Source organism: Zootermopsis nevadensis, unplaced genomic scaffold, assembly GCF_977971745.1.
Source record: "Zootermopsis nevadensis isolate Lab colony 2312 unplaced genomic scaffold, Znev_1.0 Znev_ptg000005l, whole genome shotgun sequence".
In the NCBI taxonomy this organism is placed as follows: Eukaryota; Metazoa; Arthropoda; class Insecta; order Blattodea; family Termopsidae; genus Zootermopsis; species Zootermopsis nevadensis.
Window position 1 is genome coordinate 5,223,911 of NW_028259137.1, and position 12,457 is coordinate 5,236,367.

The following is a 12,457-nucleotide window of genomic DNA, read 5'->3' on the forward strand; positions in this document are numbered from 1 at the left end:
GGCATTTGGCATCAGTAGGGCAACCACGGGAATAACAAATGCATTTTGTAATATCGTTGTTGCAGTAATGTAATGTCAGTGTCAGCCAACAGTAGAGTAGTGAATCAGGTGAGACTTGGGTGAGAAATGGCCGCTTGATTTTGCTTACGAAACAAATAAGTAATTTATCGCATCTCTGTATTGATCATGTCTTAGATAACAGAAAGTAAAAGACAAGTAGGTGTAAAGGCTGGATTGTTTTGTTGTAGTCACTCTCCTCTTCGAAAAGAAAGTTACACATTTTCAAAACAGAAAAATCACAACATAAAATTACAAATCGAATAATTTAATGGTGCGAGTATAATTCTCAACACATAAATTTGTTGCATTTGTAATTTTGAATTATTGAAGGTGTTAATTAAGAAAGAATGGCGGCTGCATGGTGTTCACTGGCGTGGCATATGCAGAATCAGCAATGAAGTTTTGTCATTGCATTTTTTGTACGCTCTGTTCTGACTCTTTGATCAAACAATAAATCAGACCGGCTTTGTGTCACTCTTGCATGATGCCGAGATAGGGAATTCCACGACGGTAAAGGACAAATTTCAGTTTCAGATACATTACTTTCCATTATATTTGACAAATGTAATTTTCCTTCATGTCAGGTTTATTTTTGTATTGAGGAATCGTAAGAGGGTTTGTCTTGTCTGTCTCGTTGAATTGAATTTTCCTGACAGTCAGCACTGGCTCTTCAGTCATGAAATTGGCATCCGTAAGGCCGGGAGGGAACAGAAGGGAGGCTGAAGATGGAAAAGGAATGTGTGTGTAGGGAAGTAAACTTTTCAGAAGCTCTTTATAGGATTGCAGTAGCTGTGGGAAGCCAGGTCCGTATTGACGTGGGTGTAAATTCTAGTTACAGGATGATCATCAAGTACCTGTCAGTACTTATGTTTTCCTCTGAAATAATGTGAAAAAGAGCATTTTTTGTTACAAGTTTATAACATAAGGATGAGAGCAGGATTAGGGATTAGATATGATTGGATTTGATGTGGGGTCCGCAGTGGCTGCGCGGTCTGAGGTGTGGGACCTCTGCCGCTTGGTCGCTGGGACCGTGGGTTCGAATCCCACTCAAGCCATGGATGTTGTGCTGTCCTGTGTACAGGTAGAGGCCTTGCGACGGGCCGATCCCTCGTCCAAGGAGTCCTACCAAAATGTCTAAATAGATCAAAGCCAAGGAAAAGTTGGTCCCCGCAGTGCTCAGGCACTTGAAGAACGGGTCGTTCCCAGTATCCCAGAATGTGATATAAGTGGTACACGAAAGTATTAATATGTCGACTGGGATTAGAAGCTGTGTCACAGGTCACTGGGCTCATCATCATTGATGACTTAGGGCTATTGAAGTTGGCTTTGTTTTGTGTGAATGAATTAATAAAATCTTTTGGTATGTTTTGGCGTAAGTGAAGATCGTGTTATAGGTGCATTCTGTCCGTCTGTTGCATCTTTCAGATCACGCTGTCTGTCAGCGGTCATACAAATTATTTGTCCTGCCATATAATAACTTGAGAACACTTGAATGGATTTTCACGAAATTTTGTATGAATGTTACTTCAAACTTGTGCATTTAAATTTCCTGCAATGTGACAGATGCTTGAACTTGTGAGATGGGGCAATTCTTTTGATGACACCACTACCCGCGTTTGTCATTGCCCCGATGTACGTCTGTGCACGTAAGACTGGGAAATACTTGAATGGATCTTCATAAACGTTCTTCTGTTTCAGAATTATTGTTCATTGCATTTGTTTTTCCTTGTTTCAGTATGCCCAAGAGACTCAGCACGAGAAGATCCTACGAGGTCTGGCGGTCGGCATCGCGCTAACTATGTACGGTCGTCTTGAAGAAGCTGACCCTCTCATCACAAGCCTCTGCCAAGACAAGGATCCCATCTTACGTCGGTCTGGCATGTACACGCTTGCCATGGCTTATTGCGGCACCGGAAACAACCAGGCCATCCGTAAACTTCTTCATGTCGCTGTAAGTTTTTACATTTGTGTTGGTCTCTTCTTTTACTTTCCTTGCTCCTTGTAGGAGGTCATAGGTCGTCATATATTTCGCCTCCCACACAAGTTGATAGATTTTAATAAATTTTTTGGGATGTATGCACTAGTGTCAAAATCTTATTTTCCTTTGAGACGAAAAGTTCATTATTTATTTTTGTATTTTATTAATAGTGTTTTGGTGATGGGCTTTTGTGAACATGGTGATGAACCTTCAGGTCTCATAAAGAAAGCGGGCTATTCTCTGACGAGCCGAGCGTACGGTCGACTTCTCAGAAACTATCCTGCGCCATAGAGGGAGTGACTGATCAGTAAAATTTTATACTTTGTCAAAATGCGCAAAGAAACCATCATGAGTCGCTTGTAACATTCACATTCCGCGCGTTGTTGCGTGATCGTGACACTCTGCGTTCTCTGTTTAGGTGTCGGACGTGAACGACGACGTGAGGCGTGCGGCCGTCACCGGCTTGGGCTTTCTTCTGTTCAGGTAGGGATTTCATCATCCATTTTGTTGCCGTCGATTCATTTCCCCGCTTTTAGCTATTGCAGGTGTAGATTTGTTGTAATTTTGCCGTCTGCGTGGACTTGGTAACTAATAGTGCAGCTGTTGGGTGTACAGGGTGTTTCTGAAATATGCAGCAGTGCTTTAGGGGCGTGTTCTGTTATGGTCTGCTGGATTTTTTATGCCACCGTCTTAAACACATCGCGTATGCCGTGGCAGTCACCGATATGGAAGAAATGTAGACGACGGTTAATTTGTGACACGCCTCTCATTTTTGAGCATATGGGAGAATCCTTGATGAGATTTGCTGCACGCCGTGTGGAAGGACGTAAACAACGCCGCGGCCAGTTTTTTGTAGTTCGACGTTCTCGTAGCAGGAATCTGTGACGTTGAATCAGAAGTTTGTGAACGAACTCTTCCCTGTGAATGAGTTTGCAATATTTTTTCATCTTCCTTCCAAAATAAAGTGGGTCGTAGCTCAGAGATGAATCATCCGAGGGTCTGGCCCTTTCAGTGTTTTTGTGTGCAGAACATCCCGAGATCTCGCTAGGTATAAAAATCCGCGTACGCCGCTGCACTTTGCTCCGTGGTGTGACCCTTAATTCCTAGTCGTAATTTCCATTTTGAAATTCCATTTCCCAGAGATACGGAAGAGCGGAGGGAGACTAACGTAACGGTGGTTTCTCGTGTTAATGCAGCATCTTTAAAATCCTGTTCCCCTTGGCGTTACTTCCAATTATTGGAAGACTGCCTTCGAGATATCGGTGTTCCTCTTTTTTAAAAGAGCCTGGTCCATTATATCTTGTCGAAGAACAGGTCTTTACAGCTCCTTCGGGGAGACCTTTATTTCTTTTGCGAGTGCGTTTACAGTACAGTGCAAAGTTCAACAATCTACTTCTCCGCTTGTTTTTTCCTTCAATTTTTTTTGAAAATCACAAAAGCCTTTGGCCATTTTTTGAACTTGGTGGTGGTCTAATTCCCTTAAATATTGACCAGTTCAGTGGAGCGGAGTCCTTCGCCCTTCTGTGGGACCCAGTGCATCCACTGGACCTGACTTTGAGCCAGATGAGTCCAATCCACTTCCTTGAAGACTCTGCTCTCATCTGAGCCGATTTCTCCAGAGTGATCTCATCTCGGTGAATATTTCCGTGCCCGCTACATGTCCTGCCCATCCCAACTTCCTTGTTTTGGCACTGGAAACGCCATCTCTTTTCCAGCGCTTTATGTGAGCTGATTCGATGTTGCGGGTTTGTCGTTGAATTACTGCGACTGGGTCGCGTGACCTTCACGGTCGCATCCGAGTACAAAGTGATTGAAATTAAATCAGTCTCGTTATGAGGTTGAAACTGAATATAGTTTGTGAACTGTCGTTGAATTCTGTCATTGCAGACGTTAATAACTTTGTCGCCCGAGTAAAATCAATACAGGCATCTGATGCAAATCGAACTACGAATTTTGTCGTAGTGCAGAGGAATGTCGACTGCCTCAGGTGTCGTTACATACACCAAAGTTTTTGTGGTAAATTGAAATAAAAAAGGAAGCCAAGATTTTTTGATATTCGGGTTTACAATTTTTAATTTTTGTGAAGGACGAAATCCTGGAATATTTAACAGACTCTGCTTGTCCTGTTGGTTCCTTCTGTCTCCACCAACTTCCCTGATTCTTAAAATTGGGAAGCAAATGTCCACTTTACAATCAAAGAGAATGTAGAAAGACGTGTATATAGACAGTGGGTTCGGAAGGTGTAGTCTGGGTTGTACTGCCTCGTAGTTGCGTAGAAGGTCTCTGTGGTGCTACAGCCTCAGAGGATTCGCCGTCACGTAAACCCCAAACCCAACATCATCACCAGCCATCGTACTAAGTAGGCCCGTGTTTTGGCATTAATGACTTGGGCGCTGTTGATTTTGAAGCAGTTATCAAGATTCGAGAGCGGAGGTGCCCGTGTGGACAAAAGTCTCAGTGGCCCTCACCTCCTTGTCGGGTCTGCAGTGGGCAGGGAGGTATTTTTTATTGTCTGAAGATTTCTGTCTTCTGGGTTGTTGTGCCAGTAGTCTGGTAGGAGTTTACTGACGTTTCAGAGGTCATGCTGCCTTCATCATCAGGGCGATGAATAAGCCCTGATGATGGAGGCAGTATGACCTCTGAAACGTTGGTTAACATCTGCCTGACTACAACCCAGAACAGAGGAATCTTCATTAATGTTTGTGTGACACTTCCATACAAAAGAATTGGCAGTGATCGTTAGTTCCAGGTGTCGGGACTCAGTTACGTAGTCGTGACGTCATTAGTTCTCAGAAGGTATTTCAAAATCCTATTCTCGGAACACTTATCAGGGCGTAATGACGAAACAAGGTCATTTGTTTATCGAATTTTGCTCGAAAACTCGGGGCCAATAGCGAGGAGAGGAGATTGGGAACTTTCTGGTGTGTTCCGAATCATGAAAAATTCTGAGACAAAACGTAGTTAGGTTAGAAACGGTTATATTTAGATTGTCGATGGTTCTTTCCTCTTTGTGACGAGTTAAATGCAGTTTAATAATTTGTGTACCCAAAAGGGACTGGACAGTTTTTATTTTTAGCTCGAAAGCGAACTTTATAAATCGATATTGACCATTCATACTTTATATGTTAATGGACAAGGTTAAAAGAACTCGTTCCAGGTCTTTGTCTGTGTGTCAACTATTTCTGTATATTTCTAAGTTCTAAAATTCACCTCGCACTTTGTCTAAAACAGACATTTGTTGATTTTTACACCAAATAAGACAAAATTCGTTTCAAATTGTTCTTTTCTTCGAGTGATTTTATGCTTACTGATTGCCGTGTAGTCTGGTAGGAGCTTATCGACTTTTCAGAGGTCCTTGCTGCCCCCATCATCGGGGCGATGATAACGGTGATATTTTCTTATGTCGTACGTACCTTATGAACTTTTGCACAGAATTTGGATGTCTTTGGCTTCACGTAAAAAAAAGGTTAAGTCACGTAACACCGCTTTTGAGAAGAGACAGATGTTAGGTTATGTCGCTGCGTGGAAGGTGCTGTGCTCTAGCGGCAGAACTTGGTTGTCATTCGGTAGTCTTAGTAAGGAGAATTTCGCTATGAACTCTTCTCGTTTTGGAAAGTTTTTGACTTGAAATGTGATAGACAAGCTGCTTGTGGTGCAGCAGCAGCTTGAGGGCTGGTCTCATTTGTGGCTTCGTTTAGCAGAGCTGCTTCTATTAACAAAAGAACGGTCTGGGGAGAGAAAAAGTTTCCACAAATATACAAGTAATTAGGATAGTCGTGTTAACATTAAAAAATGACGCGCGTAAACATTGTGTTTCGGCATTATTTACGTGTTCATCCTCTAAACGAAAGAATGTCATTTTAAGTTGTTAAGCCAATTATCAGTAGTGACTGGTCTTATGTTAACAAAAGTTCGCTGTTAAAATTTTGTTACTATTCGCGTTTGTGGCTTAAGAACGAAGTAATGAGCGCTTTACGTGGCGATGTTTTAAACTCTGTAGGCACAGGGCTGTACAGTCTCGTTAATTTTGCCGGCCCCTCAGATATTCTATGACGACAGTAACAAACCAGAATTATATTTAGCGATCGAGAAATTAAGAGCAAATTGGATTCCGGGAATGTCTAGTTCTGTTCATTTCAGAATACTTTTGTCCTTCCGTCTGATATCTAAAGTCGCAAATAGGCTATTAAAGTACTTTGTGTTCTGATAATTATAATCGAATGACCATCGACCTATTCTCTCGTTTTAAAAACTCCGGTTACGTTCAAGAGACAACTTGGGGAGGGGGGGGGGTGTCTTCTGCCACGTGGCACGTCGTGTGCATGGAGTTGTGGAATTAGCTGCAGTGCGGGAAATGGTACCAGATTTTTTTTTAACATTTGCTCAGGTATTGGAAGTAAATTACAAGAATTGTCTGAATTTTCAGGCCATTTTCCATAGAATAATTTTTTTTTATCGGATAGCTGTAACTGAATTAACTGTTGGGTGCAGTGAGACCTATAAATGACCTTTCTGTTAACAGATATTGGACTTTGGTCATTAGTTTGTCTCTTTATAGAATGTGTTTATTCATCGTAAAATAAATTAGAATGTCTGTTGTATTGTAATTATACTATTGCATCTAACACGTTTCGTGGAAGGTAATTTGTTTCAAGATTTAACCAGTTGGTCGCCTTCTCACGCGGTAGAAGTCCCCAGGATAGTATCACGGATTTATCTGTCCTTTCAAAATTGCACGTAACTTGTCCGAAATTAACCATCATTCAGGTTTCTTTCGGAATCGAACATTCAGCCAGAGCGGCTTTAATACGGACGTTGCGTCACGCACAGAACGTGTAATGAGTGGTTATCTCTGGTGCCAGCTGTACGTTGGTCATCCCTGCCGTGGTTCATTAAATATGCACATTAATTTGCTTTTCTTGTTTCTGCAATGATTGGTCGGTCGTGCGAAGCCCACGTCTTGGTCGAGTGGTTAGCACTCCTGCTTTATATATATTTTATTTTTTTATTTAGTGTTCTGTCTGACGACAGGTCCATATGAACAGGATCCTTCCATCCTTTTCTCGGACTGGGACCTGTTCATATACGTTCTTGGCAGATGATCCAGAAGTGGTTTGCCATTGCCTTCTTCTGTGTGTGAATGGAGTAATTGTTGGGATGCCACGGAGGAAAACTCCGTGTTGCCTAGACCACGGCCTTGCCCAACACAAGTTATAAATTCGGGCACCGCCGGGAATCTGTCTAAAGTTTGTCGTGGTTTTCCTCAGATTAGGCCACGACCACTTCGCCATCCTGCCATTGGACGCTGCTGAGAATGCATTTAAATAAACAAAGTACCAGATGGGCGTTTTCTTGTTTATTGCTCTCGTATTTTGTGACGTCGCTCGATAGGGCGATTAGTGGAAGGGCGATGTTGTGGTCTAATTTAATGCAGTGTCCCTGCATTTGCCTCTGGAAACTGAGGAAAACCACAAACGCTCAGGCATGATCCCGCCAGTTAGGGTAAGGCGGAAATTATAATGGCGAATTCTTATTCATTTTCTTCTCACCGCCTCGACGCCTGCATGAAGGCTTGTATTGGACTTACTATCTTCTGTGTCTAAAATACGATTATCGTGTGGCTGTACTTAAAAAATACTACGGAAAGTAATTACCACGTTGCTGCATTGCTTTGTCTTACTCAGGATGAAAATACATTAAACACGCCTTTTTGTGTACACGTGCTGTTACTATTTTTAATATTATTACAGCATGTTACAGGACGTACACAGCTGAGGGGGTGATAACATTAACAGGAAAACGCATGCTATGTAGACCAAGACTGCGTAAACCAGCAGATCATAACAGGCGACTACTTCATTGCATTATTCATAGTGCGTGGACCTTGATCGCTCGGAATCCCACTCGATGGACGGCTGTCCGTCCTCCCGCGTATTTCTGTGTGGACAGAGTCCTTGCTACGGGCCGCCCGCCCGTCCCAGGACTTAACGCCAAATGTCGAAACGGATTCATAAGTTCAGACGAAATTCTGAATTGGAACAGGTCAGAAGATCTATCCGTAACAAACGAAGAAAAATAATTCCTTTGTTACTTTCGTCTGGGACACACACACACAGCGGATGTCCGTTTCGAAACAGTTGTCTCACGTGGTTGAGCCTCACCGTGGAGCCTCCCGGCCAACAACAACAACAACGCCTTCTAGGATTGACACATTTTGATAAATCTTTTTGAGAGTTAAATGGAAAAGTTATCCGTAGTTTAAATCTACATTAACACGTTTTCGGCGAAGTTTAACGAAATTGTATTTACTGTGTCTAAACGTACTTCGCTTTAAACTTGTACGCAAGACTGTATTCGCGGAGACCTTCGTCGGACCATCCAGTGAAATTCAAGGACACTGCTTGACTTCAGCCATCCTCTTCAGTACATTATTTACCTGGAGCTCATAATTTGACGCCGAAAAGCTCAAGGAGTCTTTAGCCGACTGACGACGAAGCCGTGTAATAAACAGCCGCCTTCCCCACTGCTTCAGTAAGACACCAGATGTCTTTATTGGAGGATTACTTCCTGGAAACAGAAATATATTCGCTTGGGGAATTCAGTGCACACGCGTGAGATTTGATGTTCTTCTGTGCTGTGACACGTCACGTAAACTCGTAGGAAGATACGGATGTTTCGGAGAAATAAGCTCTCTCTCTCTCTCTCTCTCTGCTGAACATCGTCGTGTTGGGTGTGGACATCGCATGAATTCCGGACCAGTGGAGAACGCGAAGGGGTGAAATGCGGGCATTGCCCGCGAAAGACGGCGGACAGAGCCTGCCAGGTCTTCGGCTAGGACCGCCCCAGAGCCGGCAGAGTGCTCTTACGACTTGGCAACATCGTGGCACACTGAGTGGTTAGCACTCCCGCTTCGTATTCGGGAGGTCCCGGGTTCAAATCTCGGGTCGAAGACTGGCTTTTTCATGGTTTTCCTCAGTCCTTCCAGGCAAATTAGGCCACGACCGCTTCCTTACACATCCTTTCGAATTCACTACTCTCTCATATATTCGGAGCTTCTGAAAAAAATGAAACACCGTGTTGCTTGTCTGTGTGAATTGTAAAGGACATCGTAGAAAGTGCGTAGTATCATTATCAAAGACCGCCTTGCGCTTGTTGGTGTAGCGTTGACCACGTGGCAGTCCCGTTTGAATGCGAGGATGCCGATCTGGAACGCCTGCATTTCCATGTGTAGATTACGCGGTGAACACCGGAGTCAGAGAAGTTGCCGGGTGCCGCTTCGGCACGGCGATTCTGTGGTCCGTCTTGACGTACCGACCTGGTGCCGAGGTTACGAATGCGTGACCTTTGAACCCGCTGCGCTGCAGGACTGGGCAGTCCTCGTCGTTTAACAGTTCGATGCTACTCTTATTGATCTCTTACGTATCCTGAAGACACGCCCTGTAATTTGAATTAGCCTTTTGATTGATTTTATGTCAGTGAAGATTGCAGATGATCTCCGGGAACTTATTATGGTTAAATTTCACGCCTCTGGTGGCGCAGGGCGTGGCGTCAGAAGCCACAGTCACAAACGGAAAGGACTCGCCTCCACTGCTAGATCGATTTCATGCAAAAGTTCGGAAGCAAGAGGCTGCTTGCTAGACCTAGGCGTGGATGGAAACAAACCTGTAATGAAATAGATGTTTGACTCAAGGCACTGAGTTCGTGTGAACACGGTAATGATCCTTCCTCAGAAAACAGCACCTTCCTTGACCAGATGAGCGACTGTAGGTCCATGGGGACAGTTATTTGTGTTTCGTAAATCAGCATCATCTCCGTTATATTATAGACTGTTCCGTCTGCAAGGAATTTTCTGTTCGAATAAATAGGACACAGTACTCTGCAGTTAAAATTGGTCATTCAAAACGTTTTTGTGCCTCTAGGTTTGTATTTATACATTTCTTGTGGAATTGTGTTGGCTTCCATTCTCTTTATATGCATTAGCAAATTCCTTTGATGTTCACATATTTTATCCAGCGAGCTAAAAAGTTCCCAGTTCGCGTCTAATATCTTCATTTCTTATATGATCTGTTCTTTTATATCCTGCAATTGATCTTAGACATTTCATCTCTGCTACTTCTGTTCGTTGCTTTTTGTAGTTGGATTAGGGTCCAGCATTCTGCACCATAAAGTAATGAAAATTTAAGGATGGTTTCAGTACTGACTTTGCCTAATAAAGTTCTTCCAGTGGGGCCGCATAGATGTTGAAATTTGTTTAATTTGTAATAAGATAGTGTAATTGCGTCATATTGTGAATATTCTAACAATTATTTATTTTAATCCGTCTTATCACAATATTTAAAATTTCTTATAATTAAGATAATATAAATATTTGGACCTATCTGTGCTAATTAAGTAGCCTAAGTTTTTAAAATCGCTGACTTCTTCCGTAGGTACGTTTACAATTAAAATTGTTTTGTAGATATTAATTTAAGAAAATGTGCGCTGCATCTAAGGCTACTTGCGCCCTTCTTCTACTACACACACTTAGACAGTAAAGTATTACAGTTAAAAGGACGAGCTGGAATAGTTGAGTCGTCAGAGTGACAGGAGTTCGATTCACGTCAGGCTTCCGCGTTGATTCTGGGGCCCGCTTTGGTTTTTCTCATCCTGAAAGTTACGTCTCCTCATCTGTTGCTGTATTTCGAATGCGTCTCACGAAACTTGGTTCGGATTGGCTTACAACACGAGTCTTCGGCTTCACAGTGATTCTAATCTACAACTTTCACGTGGAAGACGTTTCTAAAGTTCATTCAGTTCGGATAAGTTGGTTCTTTGAGCGTTTCGGAAGGGCTGGCTTGTTTTGCGGAGTGCTTACAGAAATGAGGTGATGCGGGAGCTCTTTCTTGTTGCCAGCTTATGAGAGCGAGTAGCGTCGACGAATTTGAGGTCTGCTGCCGGTATTATAATGAACGCTGGATTTCCAGCTGACTTATGTTTTGTTTTGCATGTACAGGAGGATTGAATTTAAGTCTGTACCTCGCCTGATTTTCATTGTTGTTCTTGCAGGAAGTGATAATGTTACAAAACAGGATTCCCCGTATTAAATTTAAATTACGCCCTGTATTCATAGAGAGACTAGTTCGCAGCTCACAATAGGCGGATGAAGGAGGAACATGATTTGTTACTCGACTCACTGTTTTCTCTCTCGTGCTGCTATTGTGTTGTGTCTTCGGGCTTCTTACGCTCTAGTCCTTTTTATCTTAAACCATCCGAAGTCTGTAGCATTCGACGCTGCTTTGTAGTTAGTTATCTGCGTCGCCGCGTTCCTCTGCTGCTCGAGACAGGCCACGGCATGACAAAGAACGAACTTGCTGACAGCCGATGGCCAAGCGAAGCTCCTCCTTTGCTTTTATTAACTTCTGTCTTAAGTGTCAGACCCTCGTATTAGCAGTGCCGAATGCTGACACCCACGTGTTTCAGTGCCTTTTTAAGCTGCTGTCTTCAGGTGACGTGTTTTTTGTATTTTTGACAGCGACCGCGCGCCCCTGGGGAGTTGATTTCCGTGTATTTTCGTAAGGGCTATTTCTGGGGGCTCTGTCCAGACCGTACAGCTTGAAAGGCCTGGTACAGTCTGCTGTATCGATGCACGTCGGAATGATATTAAAAAAAAACTTGCTTTACAGTTTTTGACGTTGTCGGTGGATCTTTTAATTTACTAGCGGAGAAGTTGCCATGTAATGCCAGTCATCTTGCACCGACCAGCAGACAATGCCTTGGTTGTGAAGCGCGGACGCCCATCACCAACGCCCTGCACCCTACCATCGTCGGTGTCGTCCCTTCGTCCAGGTCGGGGGTGTCAGGTTCGACTCTGGGGTGAGCCGCCTCTCTCGCTGTTCACGTGCACAGTGTCACTCCTAACTAGATTGTATACGGGGTGTCCCACGAGTCGTCTGCAAAACTTCGGGTGGTTATTTTTAAACAGGGGTCGAAACTTCATCTGATAAATCGTTTCGCATCAACCCCCCCCCCCCCTCGTGTTCCCCACCATCCATTTAGTATGCCCCTTCTGTGTCTGTGAGCGAAGTGGCTAATGCCTGTTTTGAGATTTTCTTGTTTATAAAATTCATAAATGTCAGTTCATGTGTTCATAAATGTTGTAAAATGAAAGGACTTACGTGAACGGCGAGACCCAGAGCTGTTCAGTTAATGAATATTTAAGCCATTCGGTATATTGGCTCATAACGCGCCACGTTTCGATACCCGGGTGGGGAATATTGATCTTGCAGTGACGGCGATGGCTGATCTGCTGGTACGTTCCCCCCTCCTTCGCCTCTAATAGAAAGGTTTTGCTGGGGTACAATAGGAAATTACGAAATATATTACGAGGAGATGGGCTCGCTTCGTCCGGCCACGTGAGAAGTAGCTCGTAGTCCAAAGGTT

The 12,457-nt window shown here is 43.4% G+C and overlaps 1 protein-coding gene across 1 annotated transcript in view; it reads left to right on the forward strand.

Annotated features, from left to right (window-relative positions):
* The window catches only part of Rpn2 (Regulatory particle non-ATPase 2), a 233,167-nt gene that overhangs the window by 10,022 nt on the left and 210,688 nt on the right, over positions 1–12,457 (forward strand). Inside the window, exons 10-11 of the mRNA XM_087343418.1 lie at positions 1,796–2,011; positions 2,457–2,521. Of these exons, the coding sequence (XP_087199544.1) occupies positions 1,796–2,011; positions 2,457–2,521 (281 nt within the window). The remainder of the gene's footprint in view (positions 1–1,795; positions 2,012–2,456; positions 2,522–12,457) is intronic.